The 14472-nt window shown below is 36.5% G+C and overlaps 1 protein-coding gene across 1 annotated transcript; it reads left to right on the top strand.

Moving 5' to 3' along the window:
- The first annotated feature begins 320 nt into the window (after positions 1-320).
- Positions 321-13480, top strand: thoc6 (THO complex 6). Its single transcript, XM_022677375.2, has 13 exons — positions 321-431; positions 2320-2411; positions 3265-3329; positions 3448-3551; positions 4934-4971; positions 5069-5117; positions 5690-5761; positions 6796-6898; positions 7784-7833; positions 7971-8033; positions 9848-9958; positions 11787-11915; positions 12145-13480. The coding sequence occupies exons 1-13, from the start codon at positions 417-419 to the stop codon at positions 12223-12225; spliced, it is 972 nt and encodes a 323-aa protein (XP_022533096.2). The 5' UTR covers positions 321-416; the 3' UTR covers positions 12226-13480.
- The last annotated feature ends 992 nt before the right edge of the window (positions 13481-14472 follow it).

Raw genomic sequence — 14472 nt, 5'->3', positions numbered from 1 at the left:
CTCTAAAAGACAATATTTTTATTTGGAATTTTGGAGAAATGTTGTCTGTATTTTATAGAATAAAAAAACAGTGTTCGTTTTACTTTAACTATTATTAAACTATTTATTTATAGCTATAAATAGCAAAATCAGAGAAGCTGATTATATACAAGAGCTGAGAGCTGTATATATATACACATATACTGCCCATTACCACAGTATCTACCATCTACCTCCATATCTCAGAGACCCTCTTAACGAGTGGAGTAAATTACTATATTGATTTCTCAGTAATTCATTCAGGTTATCAGAACATAAGCCCCGCCCCTTTTCTCTGTAACGTCACTTTCCAGCGACAGTGTTTAAACTGAAGCGGCTGAAGAGCTGCAGTGGTTTTACAGCTCAGTTTCAGCACAGCGGCGATTCCTCCTCTCAGTATGGGTCCTGTAGAGGTAAACACCACACACCGCCTCTCCTACAGCTCATATAAACATATAAACACTACAGCCCGCCTGTAAGAGCCCGGTGTAGGACCGCACAGCGCCCGCTGTTAGCACTGCTGACTCTCTAGTGGGCAAGATAGCCTTGCTAACGCTAACTAACCTAGCTAACCTAATAGATACCTTCTCTATTTACTAACTCAGCTAAACTGGGGTGATTTAAATTTACCACTTTTCTAAAAGGTGGTCTGGTCTTATTTGTGTTGCTGTTGTTTATTTATGAGTATTTGCTTGCTTCATTAATGGAGAAATATCAACCAACTAGTTAGCTAGCTAACAGTTAACTGGGTTATCTAGCTCACTATACAGCTCTGGAAAAAATTAAGAGACCACTTCAGTTTCTGAATCAGTTTCTTTTATTTTTCCATTTATAGGCATATGTTTGAGTAAAATGAACATTGTTGTTTTGTTCTATAAACTACGGACAACGTTTCTCCCAAATTCCAAGTAAAAATGTTTTCATTTAGAGCATTTATTTGCAGAAAATGAGAAATGGCTGAAAAAAAATGCAGAGGTTTCAGACCTCAAATAATGCAAAGAAATCAAGTTCACATTCATAAAGTTTTAAGAGTACAGAAATCAATATTTGGTGAAGTAACCCTGGTTTTTAATCACAGTTTTCATGCACTACTTTTGGATAACTTTATGCCACTCCTGGTGCAAAAATTCAAGCAGTTAAGCTTGAATTAATGGCTTATGATCATCCATCTTCCTCTTGATTATATTCTAGAGGTTTAAAAAAAAAGGATATGTTTAGTTGGTTGTTGCTAGCTAGTTACTGTAGTTTTTGAGCAAGCACTGACAATGGCTGCATCCCAAATTTATTTTTATTCTAGCAGTGGTGCACAGTTGACTGAAGGAGCTTCACTATGAAAAATAAACGAGTTTTGTAGCTTGTTAGGTACAGGTGCATGTAAATTGAATATCATTGAAAAGTTCTGAAATTTATGCTTTTTTTGTTTTAATTTATTTCTTTTATTGTTGATGATTATGATTTACAGCCAATGACAACCCAAAAGTCAATATCTCAGAAAATTAAAATATTATATAAGACCAATTGGTACTTTTGGCAGTGTGCCAAGTCCTGCTGGAAAATGAAATCCCCATATCTCCACATCTCCATAAAAGTTGCCAGCAAAGGGAAGCATGAAGTGCTGTAAAATTCTGTGGGAAAACACTGCACTGACTTTAGACTTGATAGAACACAGTTGATCAACACCAGCAGATGACCTGTCTCTCCAAACCATCACTGATTGTAGAAACTTCACACTAGACCTCAAGCAGCTTGGACTGTGTCTCTCCACTCTTCTTCCAGACTCTGGTCCCTTGATTTCTAAATGAAATGCAAAATTTACTGATGGTCACTGATTGTTTGGAGAACTAGGTCATCTGCTGGTGTTTTACAGCACTTTATTCCCTCTGCTGTTAACATTTATGGTGATGCAGATTTCATTTTCCAGCAGGACTTGGCACACTGCCCACACTGCCAAAATACTGGGTGGTCTTATATCATATTCTAATTTTCTGAGACACTGATTTTTGGGTTTAATTAGCTTTAAGCCATAACCATCAACAGTAAAAGAGACATATCTAAACCTTTTAGGCCACACAATCATTCCCTTTCTTTCTACCTGTTGGTGGCCATTGAACACTAAAAACTCTTTAGAAGATCATCTTGCTTGATGTATTTAGCTATTATCTGTTGAGTCACAATTTATCGTATATTAGATATAGAAAAAAAAGAAGTTAGCAGTGTTGGAAGAAAAACTTCAATGTCTTAGTCTTTTCACTTTCCCAAGTTAACACACATTGTAATAACCACACTGTTCTCCCTCCACAGCTTCTCCACATGTCCGTGTTCTCCCAGAGTTTTTCTCCCTGCGGACGCTTTCTTGCAGCTGGTAATAACTATGGAGAGATCGCCATATTTAGGTGAGCTAATAAGCACTGAATAAGATGTGTTGGTTCCATACTATAACAGGTTACATGCTCATTAGAGTATTTCAGAATTGGTTAAAAGTGATTAATTTAGGGAGAGAGGTATAATGCCCTGAATTGAACTGAAGTTCAGCAGCAAAGTAGCTGAAATTATCCAGGAGAGTTGCCTACAGAGCACCACTAGTTACCTATTAGAAGTGCTACTGTTTGAAGAGTCGTTCCATTTTTTAGGGTAGGGGAGGATTTTTACCACTTGGATAAAAAGAAAACAAGTGGTATTGGTACAAAAGAGAAATTAGACTGGGCCTTTGTATTCAACAGTTAGGTCAATGCTAAATAAAGATAACAAAAATGGTCAAGAAAGGCAGAACTAGTGCTATAATATATATTAGATTATACCACACCTAGTTCTGACCCTGCAAAGTTATTGGCTGAGAGACATTTTGTGAGTGTCAGTATTGCATGATAATGGCACTCTGACCAAAGCTGTAGGATTACTGGGCCACATACACACATGAGCTAAGATTCAGTCACAAAACAGTTAAACATGTTAGACTTCTTAAAAGTTGACTTAATGTGTGTAAAGTGATTTTTTGCAACAAATTCCAGTCTTTAGCTGCAGCAGATTAAAATGATGATGATAAAATAAACACTTTATTTGCTTTTGGGGAAATAATAAATGAAGAATGTTTGGAACTGTTGCATGTTGGAACCTTTAGTATCAGTATCAGAAAATAAAATACATTGTGCACTCTTAAATCAGCCAAAATATGAAATCTTTTTATTTAATTCATATTAATTTTTAATGATTGTTTGATATTGTATTGTATCATTTTTCCCCATGCAGTCTCTCAGCAGCACTGAGTCCAGATGCCACAGATCTGAGCCAGAAGCCCATTCTAACTTTTACAGGTATTGCTCCCTCTTGTGTTCTGACATGAAAAGTTAATTTACAGTTGCTGCCACAAAAAGTAAATGACCAATTTACATTTACTATTGTTTATTGTTCTTTTTTTTTCTTTTCCCTTAGCACATGAAGGCCCTGTGTTCGCCCTGCTCTCCACAGATACTCACCTTTTGAGTGCAGGGAATGGAGAGATCAGTGCATGGAGTTGGGTGGAGCTCACCAAGAGAGTAAGATTTAACCCACGTAACACTTTCATTTGCAGCACACCTGGTTTTCACTATTTAATCTTCAGTGGAATTATTCTTTACACAGCTGATGGTATGAGCTCAGTATTGAATATGAATGAAAACCTACAGCCACATTGTTTTTTGGCAAGTGAGATCAGACACCCCCTATTAGGACTCCCCCTATCACTAGTGATGCACCAACACCAGGAGGGTGAAGACTAGCACATGCCTCCTCTGATACATGTGAAGTCAGCCACCGCCTCTTGTTGAACTGCTGCTGATGTAGCATTGCTGAGTATCCAGTGCGCTCGGAGGAAAGTGTAGCAACTCAGTTTCAATACATCAGCTCACAGATTCTTGTGCTGATCCGCATCACCATTTGGAGTGATGTGGGGAGAGAGCGCCATCTACCCACCCAGAGAGAACAAGGCCAGTTGTGCTCTCCCAGGGCTCTGGTAGCTGATGGCAAGCTACATGAAAAGGATTCAAACCGGCGATCTCCTGATCATAGTGGCAGCTTTGATCCAGCTTTGAACAGAGCCCCTATAAGTTGCAGTTTACACAAATATGGACCGTTATGGTGTTTTTTTGGCTTTGGGAGACATGTAGGGTGGAATCAGCTTTTAAAAAACAAAATACCTGCCATTTTTCTTCTTTCAGAAGAATGCAAGGTGACACTGCCTCCCGGTAACCGATCAAATGTACAAAAGATGCAAGTGTGTAAAAAATGCTGCTTGCTTTGCAAACTTATAATTAGGAATAGCTCCACACTCATGGCCCATTTTTTTACACTGATAACCTGCATGTCTATATTATTATTATTATTGTCCAATACTGACTTAAATCTTTTCTTTTTTTTAATTTATTTTTATTAATTTCACTAGATCTATTGTTTTATTTAACCGGTTCCATCCACTCAAAATGTCCCAATATTTTTGAGAATCCATTTTTGTGTTTTTAAGTGTGAGAATTCCTACCCAGCAGGGGTCACTAACGTTTCACAATGTTTAATATTTTTTGTGACTGAAACACAGGAAATAGTGACTTAATGCTTTCTGCCAATGACTTGAATGTTTTCTGTTGCCAAGATTTTTATCTAAATGCACCTCATTCTGAGACCATCATGCCCATCTGCATAGATATATTCACCAACATCGTCACTATTTAAACGATGCAGGCGGAACTTGTAAAAATAGACTGTTTGTGGGGTGTAGGATATTAAGCATTGTGACGCCTGTTGCACTGTGTGTAAGAGAGATCTCTGTAATTTCAAAGTCTTCATTCGCCTGTTCGCATAAAAACACAATGTTCCACATACACTAGTACTAGTTAAGTGTTTAATGTTGTGCTTATCAATAATAGTATTTTTTTTTCCCCCATAGAGCACCAAAGCAGTATGGACAAGGAGGCCAAATTACAAGTATGTCACTGACTCCGTTAATATGTGTTACTCAATTGCACACGCAGTGCTGCTGTTTAGGTTGTGTCTAAAATTATTTTGAAATTCTTTTTTCCAGGTCTAGTCTTGAAATACCTGAAATCAATGCTATGATTATCAATCCAAAAGTAAGTTTATCTACATGCACACCTATTAAATGCACAGTCGTGGATGTACTATATATCCAAATGTTTGTGGACACTCCTTCTAATGAACAACTTCATGTACTTTAAGTTTAAGCATCGATTGTTGACACAGATAAACATACACAGCTTGGTTAGTCCCTGTAGAGAAGTGCTTCTGATCGAATGGGACCCTTTTGAGCTGATAACAATTAACCTTATGCATCTGTGGTTAAATAAAATTATATGCTCACAGCAGTGCTCCCAGGCAATCTAATAGGAAGCCTACAGTAAACAGGATAAACCCTTATATTCTAGTATCTTTGATTTCAGAAGAAATGGCAAATGAGCAGGTGTCCCAGTACTTTTGTCCATATAGTGTATTTTAATGTAGAGGCGGATTAATAAAGTTTTCTTATATATTTCTGGGAAAAATATATTTAATTAAACATAAATAATTAATGTTTGTTAGTCATTAGTTACAATGATTAAGGACTTTTTAGTAATGCTGAGATTGAGGTAACTGTTAGACATATGTGCTCTCCATCTGTCACTCTGTCACCTTCATTGTCTTTCAGGATAACAGCTTGATAGTTGGTGGGGGAGACAATAACATTCACATCATGGACATGGAAACTGGGACCTTCAAGGTTGGCGCACAATTAATACTTCCACCATATTATTTCACATGAACAAAGCCTTAAAAAGTGGTGTTAGAAAAACTGTTAATATATTTATAATAACGACTTTTTGAACCTTACAGCAGGTCAGATTCATAAAGTGCATTTCTATATTTATAGGGCTGGGTAATGCATATGACTAACTAATTAATTTCTCAATATGTTTAGATAATGTTACAATGCAATAAGAAAACCTTACAAATAGGACTGTATGTAGTCCAAAATTAATTTAATTTTATTAATTTTTACCCATACAATATCATTCCAATATCAAAACGGACAATATAAAAGCTATTTCTGAGGGCCCTGTATTGCCCAGCGGACTAAGGAGCTGCCATTATGATCTGAGGATCGACAGTTCGAATCTCGGTTATGCAGCTTGCCATTAGCTGCCGGAGCTCTGAGAAAGTCTGTGAACTGATGGCGCTTAGTTTCCCTCTGAGCCTGCTGGCTGCCCGGCAGAGCTACATCCACAGCAGAGGCAGTAAGAGGCAGTTGTTGACTGTATCGGAGGAGGCATTTGCTAGTCTTCAACCTCCTGTTGTTGGGGCATTACTGTTAATGTGGGGAGTGCAGCTAAGTGGGTGGGATAATTGGCATAGCTAAATTGTGGAGATAAAAAAAAAATGCTGTTTCCTGTGATTTATGTAACCACGCACTGACAGAGCTGGGTGATATGCTAAAATATAAAATGTGTTACGATATTTAACGACAGTTTCATAATACAGTGTATTTATCACGAAATTTTGTAATGACGGTGGCTCAATGTTTTTAAGCCCTGATGATGTCCTTGATATTCTTGTTAATACATAGTCAATACGATAAAAAAATGTATTACAGTAAGAGAAAATATATTATAATATTGCCCAGCCTGCTAGGTGTTCCTGCAAAAATCTGTATTTTTTTTTATCATGTTAGTCATAATTTTAGACATGCTTTTAGTATTTCTGCTAAATGATGTGTGCTTTTCATTTTGTTAAAGCATTGTTAATCTCTCTCTGTAGTCTGTACTGCAGGGACACACTGACTACATCCACTGCCTGGCGCTGAAGGAGAGAGAGGGGGAGATCCTCTCTGGTGGGGAGGATGGGGCTGTGAGAATTTGGGGTGAGTTCAAGGCAAATGGTGTTTCCAGAATGTATTACTTTTCAAAGTATGTCAACAGTCTCATAATGGCTAATTGTACAAGAATGCTTGTTTGTTGTGTTTTGGTTATTACAGAGTTAATGTTATATTTAAAAAATGTGGAACGTTTAGCTCTGATTGTTGTAATGAAGGCATCTCAGCTTTGTTTAGAATATTTTTTCATAGTTTGACTATGATCAGAAAAAAACAGAGATAGCTCTTGATTTGTAATGTGAAATAAAGTTATTGGGACACCTCTGTGAGCTTTCTTCCGAGCGCACTGTGATGCTACTCGGCAATGCTGCTAAATTTGTGAGAAAATCTGAAAAGAAATCTTTAAAAAAAGTATTTCTGATCTCAGAACTGTGTTTGTTGTCAACATTATACACAACAACAACATTGCCACAGTTTAAAAGAGATGCAAATCATAACCCTTTTTGTAGAGAAGAATCACATATGTTGCATTGCTTTCTTATTTATTTCATAATTTGTCAAACTGTTAATTCTTTTGAAATGAAATGATCTCAAAAACCTACCCGGGTCTGCTGTTTGGGATCATTTTGGACCTAAAGACAAACATGTAAAATGCCTGATTGCCCACGAGACATCAGTACGATGGATGATGATTTGAACGTCTCACAAGATTGAATCTTTTTCTGAATCAGTTGGTTTGTTTGATTCAATTTCCCAAAAGGTTCAATTTTGCCATCACTGCTTTATTCTCTTTACCCCACACCTGGCATTAGGCATTAAGGTGCCAATAGGTTCATGTCAATAGGTTCAGCAGCATGTGTGCATTTGTATATCTGTTTTGCAGTTAGTGCAACTTAATGTAGCTAAAATATTAAAAAAAAACTCTACCCTCAGACTCCCGGACCAGGCAGGCGGTGCACTGTATCGAGGTGTTTAAATATGAGGTAGGACTAATCAGAACAGATGTAATTATCAATATAGTACAAATACTGTAGCAGTAATTATAGTATTTCATGTTTGGTATTTCAGAGCTAACAAATGCTTCTCTCTCTCTCTCTCTCTTTCTGTGTTGGTGGGTTAGGAATGTGCCCGCCCCCAGTTCGGGAAGTGGATCAGCTGCCTTGCAACAGACTCTGATTGGATGGTAAGCAGGAAACACCAGGTTTGGCTGGTGGGAGAAGACAGATCTGTTTATAGTTTGGACTAGATGGAGTTTATTAATCCCTGCAGAGGAAACTGATGTGCCTCACTGTGCTGGACCTAAAAATACAGATTTGACATCAGCGGTTTTTCACTTAAAATGAATTTACAATAAAAACAATTACTCCACCCGTAATTTGGAGGGTAAACAAATGCATATACAGCACCAGTGAAATGTTTAAACACACCTCAGTGTTTTATTTATTTCCTACATTATTAATTAATACTGAAGTCACCCAGACTATGAAGGAACTCATAAGCAATCATGTAGTAACTTAAAAGTGTTAAACAAACCAAAACACTCTGTGACACATTTGGGTGCTTTTATCTGGGGTGCTGTTTGTTAACTTGTGGTTTCTAAAGCCGGTAAATCTTATTAACTTGTCCTGTGCAACAGAGGAAACTCTTGGTTTTCCTCTCCTGGGGTGGTCCTGATGAGAGCCAGTTTCATCATAATGTTTTTTAAGGGTCTCTGCGACTGCACTGCGACTGATACTTTTAAAATTCTTGATTTTTTTTCTGATTGACTGACCTTCATTTTTTTAAGTATGTTTTTATTGAGCTGAGTATTTCTTGCCTAAATATGGATTAAAACATTACTCAAATAGGGCTATTCACTGTATACCGATTCTACCTGCTCTCAAAGACATTAAGAAAACAAAAAAATTAAAGTAATTAACTCTTTCAGCTGTTTACTTAAAGCCATTCCAGGTGACTATACCTCATAAAGCTGACTGAGAAAATGACCAGATGTGCAAAGCTGTCAAGAGTTGTCACTTTGAAGAATTTAAAATATAAAACATATTCTGATTTATTTAACACTTTTTTTGTTTACTGGGTGATTCCATGTTTTTGGTCTGACTTTAGCATTATTCTACAATGCAGAATGTTTTAAATAAATGAAATACATGTTTAAATACCAATCAAGCATAATCTTATGACTACAGTTGTTTTTTTTTGTAGCATTTTTAGTTTTATAATTACAGACTGTAGTCCCTCTGTTCCTCTGCATACTTTATTATAAGATTTATTATATATAAAAAATTAAAAAGTTAAGTCAACAAACTCATTTTTTGTGAAAATGTAAAGAAAGAGTAAGTTGAAACATGTAGACATGTTTTTTTATTAAAATTCAAAGGAAATTAAGAAATTAAGAAAAAGTAAGTATAAATAAATTAAAATTGAATACATAGATATACCAGAAATGTTGAAACACAACACAGTATACATTATTATTGTAAATGTATTTAAAAAACATTTTAGGTAAGTTATAAGTTAAAGGTAGGCTATGTGGTGCATTTCCGTGAATGTATTAGAAAGTTAGAAGGATCTGTTTTACAGCTTGTTTAGAACCTGTATTTAATAGGATACAACATCATTTTTTTATATTTGTGTGATGTGATCAAACTGCGGCAGCACAGTTGTAAAGAACCTCATTGGAGTGTCTGAATGCTCTGTGTAAATTCCAGTAAGAGGTGCACTACATGAGGTCTCATCTTGAAGGGGAAAAACAAAGACGGCATAGACAGGGCTCTCTGTATCAGATAGTAGCGATGTGACTGATGCTGTTCTGACTTGTCTAGTTGCTTTTTTTTCTGTATTGTTTTTACATGTGCTGTATGCTGGCTACTTCACTCACAGTCGGCACTATTCCACAGTCTGCTGCTTATCTGGAATGTTGCCTGTTCATGGGGGATGTCTGGGGTGAAACATCCTTGATAACGATCCCTCTGTTTCTGTCTTCTTTTTGTTCTTTAGCTGTGTGGTGGGGGACCGTCGCTCTCTCTCTGGCACCTCCGCTCCATGTCTCCTACCTCTGTCTTCCCTCTGGCTGGCTGTCAGAGAGAGGCTGTCTTTCATCAGGATGTGGTAAGGCCTTCCCTGTGCGTGTTGTGTATCTTAAAGGTCTCATTCCATTACTTTTTCATTCATTTCTAGTGTAAATGATGAATGCCATGTGAGCTCTGTTGATCATTTTTACACTAATAACACTCTTTGCAATATCATATGTTGCTTTACAACATGTGTAATGCCTTAATAAGTGCAGTTCAGCCACTGATCTAGTCTTAGAGTCTCTGTAAAATGCCCAATCCACTGGAGATCCTATGTTAACCTATGTAAACACACAGAGGTGAGTAGTCCAGGTCCAGAAAGTAAAAATCCTGTCATTCCCAGAGTTGGACAGAATGCTGCTACTGCTGTATGAAACTTTAGTGCAGCAGTAATGTGACTGCCTGCGTGATGCTGTGTAGTCAAATGAATTCAATATCCTGTAATATTGTTCTACCACATGCTTCTTTCTCTTTAGATCCTAATTCTGTATCTCTCAGCTTGTCAACAAATCTAAAATATAAAACATATTCTTGTTGGTTTAAAACTTTTTTTGTTTACTAAATAATTTCATATGTTTTTCTTTATGTTTTGGATGACTTGCAGGAAGTTTTAAAATAATTAAAACTGTGTCCAAATTATTATCGGTACTGTTTATATACGGATCAAGCATAACATTATGACTACAGCCATTATAATTCTTTCAGCATTTTTAGTTTTATAATTACAAACATTACATTACATAATTTATTATAAGATTTATTATATATGAAGAATTACTCTGCCTGAAATTGGCAGAAAGGCATCTCTGTCGTTCCCAGTGTGAGCCAGAATGCTGCTACTGCATTATGAAACTTTATTGCAGCGGTAATATCACTATACTACATGATGCTGTGTAAGCCAAGATCCTGTAATATTACTCTTCCACCTCAGTCCACATGCTTCTTTCACTTCAGATCCTGATTCTGTATCTCTCAGCTTGTCAACAAATGTATGTGTACAGCTGTGTATGATGGAGAGCACAAAGCAAGATTTGTATTTACGATTGTGGAGTAACAGTAAATTACATTTTGCCAATGTACTAGTATGTATATATATGTGTATATATATATGTATATATATATATATATATATCATTGAAAAGTTACTTTATTTCAGTAATTCAGTTCAAAGTTCGAAACTCATATTATATAAATGTATTACACACAGTGATCTATTTTAAGTGTTTGTTTTTTATTGTTGATGATTATGGCTTACAGCCAATGAAAAAATCAGTGTCTCAGAAAATCAAAATATTATATAAGTTGTTCTATATGTTACTTTTGGCAGTGTGCTAAATCCTGCTGGAAAATGAAATCTCCCTAAAAGTTGTCAGCAGAGAGAAGCATGAAGTGCTGTAAGGAAACACTGCACTGACTTTGGGCTTGATATAACACAGTGGACCAACACCAGCAGATGACATGAAATAAAGTTTTCATGGGCTGTAGGCCACAATCATTAACAATAAAAAAAAAAAATAAACGCTTAAAATATATCTCACTGTGTGTAATACATCTATATAATATGAGTTTAACGTTTTGAACTGAATTACTAAAATAAAGTAACTTTTCATTGATATTCTATTTTTTTTAAGATGCACTAGGAAAAATAATGCGGATTTAGCTGAGGAATCTTGCTGAGCATCTTTAGCCTTACAGTTAATTAAACAGCAATGCAATTTATACAGTGTACATGAACTGAAACACTGTATTTAATACACTGACCTGCCATAAGTCAGGGTATGGCAGTATGTAACTATAATCATCAGGTGTTTAGTGTTTAACTGGCTAAAACTTGTTTTTTTTTTCCCTCTCTTTTGTCTCTGTAGATCTTTGCAGTAGGTGAAGGTCCACATGTGTCCCACTGTCTGCTTGGTGGAAGTGTGAAGGCTCAAATCCCCTGCACCTCACCATCGCTTAACACACTCGCCCTGAACCTCAGCAGCACTGAACACAGGGTGAGACTCTACACTGCCTAAATCTCAGCTCATGCTTTAGTAACTTAGTAGGGGTATAAAGTACAGTAATGATCTGTTCAGCTCTATGGGAGATTTTCTATTGATAATATATAAATAAAATAAATGAGGATAGAGATATTAAGAAGGGGTTGGGCCACTGTGGTGCATGTGCGCTGTGTTCTGTCCAGTGTCTGACCTTTTATTCTTTTCTCTAATGTTGATTTTGCAGGTGATGACTGCAGCAGGCAGTAGTGACAAGATTGACGTTTTCACCAACTTCTCCTACAGAGCTTTCTCTCTCTCTTTTTAAACACACACACATACACACACGCACCCCTACCCACCATACAAGCATATTAGTATTAGCACACTTGTGAGGACTGTGCAAATGTCTTTGGCTTCTGAGAAAATGATGTGTAAAGCTGAGCAGTAAGCATTTATACACTGGAAATAAAACAAATACAAATCATCAATAGAATATTGTGATTTAAAGTGTTCCCCCTCCATTTATGATCTGAGAAAACCTATTTACAGCTCTGGAAAAAAATAATAGACCACTTCAGAATCTGTTTCTAAATCAGTTTTTCTGATTTTGCTATTTATAGGTGTATGTTTGAGTAAAATGAACATTGTTGTTTTATTCTATAATTTACAGAGAACATTTCTCCCAAATTCCAAATAATAAAATTGTCATTTAGAGCATTTATATGCAGAAAATGACAAAAAAATAACAAAAAAGATGCAGAGCTTTCAGACCTCAAATAATGCAAAGAAAACAAGTTCATATTTATAACATTTTTAGAGTTCAGAAATCAATATTTGGTGGAATAACCCTGGTTTTTAATCAGTTTTTATGTATCTTGGCATGTTCTCCTCCACCAGTCTTACACACTGTTTTTGGATAAATGTATTCTACTTCTGGTGCAAACATTCAAGCAGTTCAGCTTGATTTGATGGCTTGTGATTATCCATCTTCCTCTTGATTATATTCCAGAGGTTTTCAATTTACTAAAATCAAAGAAACTTAATATTTTTAAGGGATCTTATTATTTTTCCAGAGCAGTAAATGCTGTGTTGCACACTCTTGCAGAAATTTCTAGTCCTAACCTTGGTTGACCCTGACCAGGGGTTATTTCACAGCAGGATGTTTCCATTAAGCTGGGTAACTTGGGCCCAGGGTCTCTTCTGTCCAGTAAGAGAAGAGCTGACTGACCTTTTGGCTCACCTTTGACCTTAGCTCAACTGGCTCTCTGATTTGTGAAATACCCCCTGAACCATTAATTTAATCCCTTCTCCAACGCCACGCAAATTCTGTGTGTGGATGTGTTTTTAAGTGGTATCTTTGATAAAAACGGAAAGAACAAAACAAGCATCACGTTTAAAAACTGATAAGTCTCATGTGATTTTAGTCCATGTGTGTGGATGCACAGTTCTCTGTGGTGTAGAAGTTATACCTACTTTTTTGGTTTGTTTAAAAAATCACGATACGATTCCCTTTGTGAAAAAAAACCCCCAAAAAAACAATGGAACAACATATTTTTATAATAAAATATTTTGATACATGATTCAGACTCTTTTTTTATTGAACTGTGAAGTGTTGTGATTGTGTAGTTTTTGTCTATTTTCAAATGTAAAAATTAGACTTGACTGACTTATAGATCTGAAATTTGTAAGTGAAGTAGAGAGTGGACAGGCAGCTTCTTCAAGTGTCTTGTAAGAGTCTGTAAAGCCCTTAATGTTATTTTACTGCAGAGAAAAAGGGTTTTGCATCTCCTACACTTGTAGCCCAAATGCAGGTCAAGGCTTGTTAAGGGGTTTTAACACCAGTGTTCCTGACAAAAAAAATACTGAGATTTGTCAGACCAGGCTGAATTTCTCGAGTTTTAATGAGCCTGTGCTCACTGCAGCCTCAGCTTTCTGTTCTTGGCTGAGAGAGGTGAAACCTGAGATATTTCTGCTGCTGAAGGCCATCCACATTGTTCCTTTGGCTTGTTTCTGGTAGCTGGTTACTGATGAACTAAACTGGTTAATCCAAGGAGAAAGCACAAGCTGGATGGCCATAATGCATGTATAGGCACATTTTTACTTGAGTTTCAATGATTAGCTGGTCTCAGAATAACCAATTTGCCATATTCATCAGGGCTTCACATCTAAAAAAAAATGAATACATTTACAGCCTTCATCTTAAAGGAAACGTCCAGAGTGAAATAGACTTGGAGTGTAGTGATACAAAATACTGAGTACAAACATTTGTTGAATAAAACATCTCTGTTTTTTCCCCCTGCATTCCAAAATGCAAATTTAACCGATGCTCTCAAGAGGATTACAATGCTATAGATTGGGGCATATTGTTGCAATTTTGTGAAAGTGCATGAATATTAAAGTGATATTTTCAGCAACAGCTGGAATTCATGCATTTTCACAGAATTAATTTTGCGATCTGTTCCCCTATCCTTCCCATTTACTGGTGCTTGCCAGTCGACTTATTGTGACTTAATTTCAAGATGGCGGCACCCAGAAACCTACCTTAGGGTTCTGGGTGTATACACAGTCTATG

The sequence above is a fragment of the Astyanax mexicanus genome, chromosome 19, assembly GCF_023375975.1.
Source record: "Astyanax mexicanus isolate ESR-SI-001 chromosome 19, AstMex3_surface, whole genome shotgun sequence".
In the NCBI taxonomy this organism is placed as follows: Eukaryota; Metazoa; Chordata; class Actinopteri; order Characiformes; family Acestrorhamphidae; genus Astyanax; species Astyanax mexicanus.
Note: the sequence above shows the minus strand (reverse complement) of the source record. Positions and strands in the feature narration are given on the sequence as shown.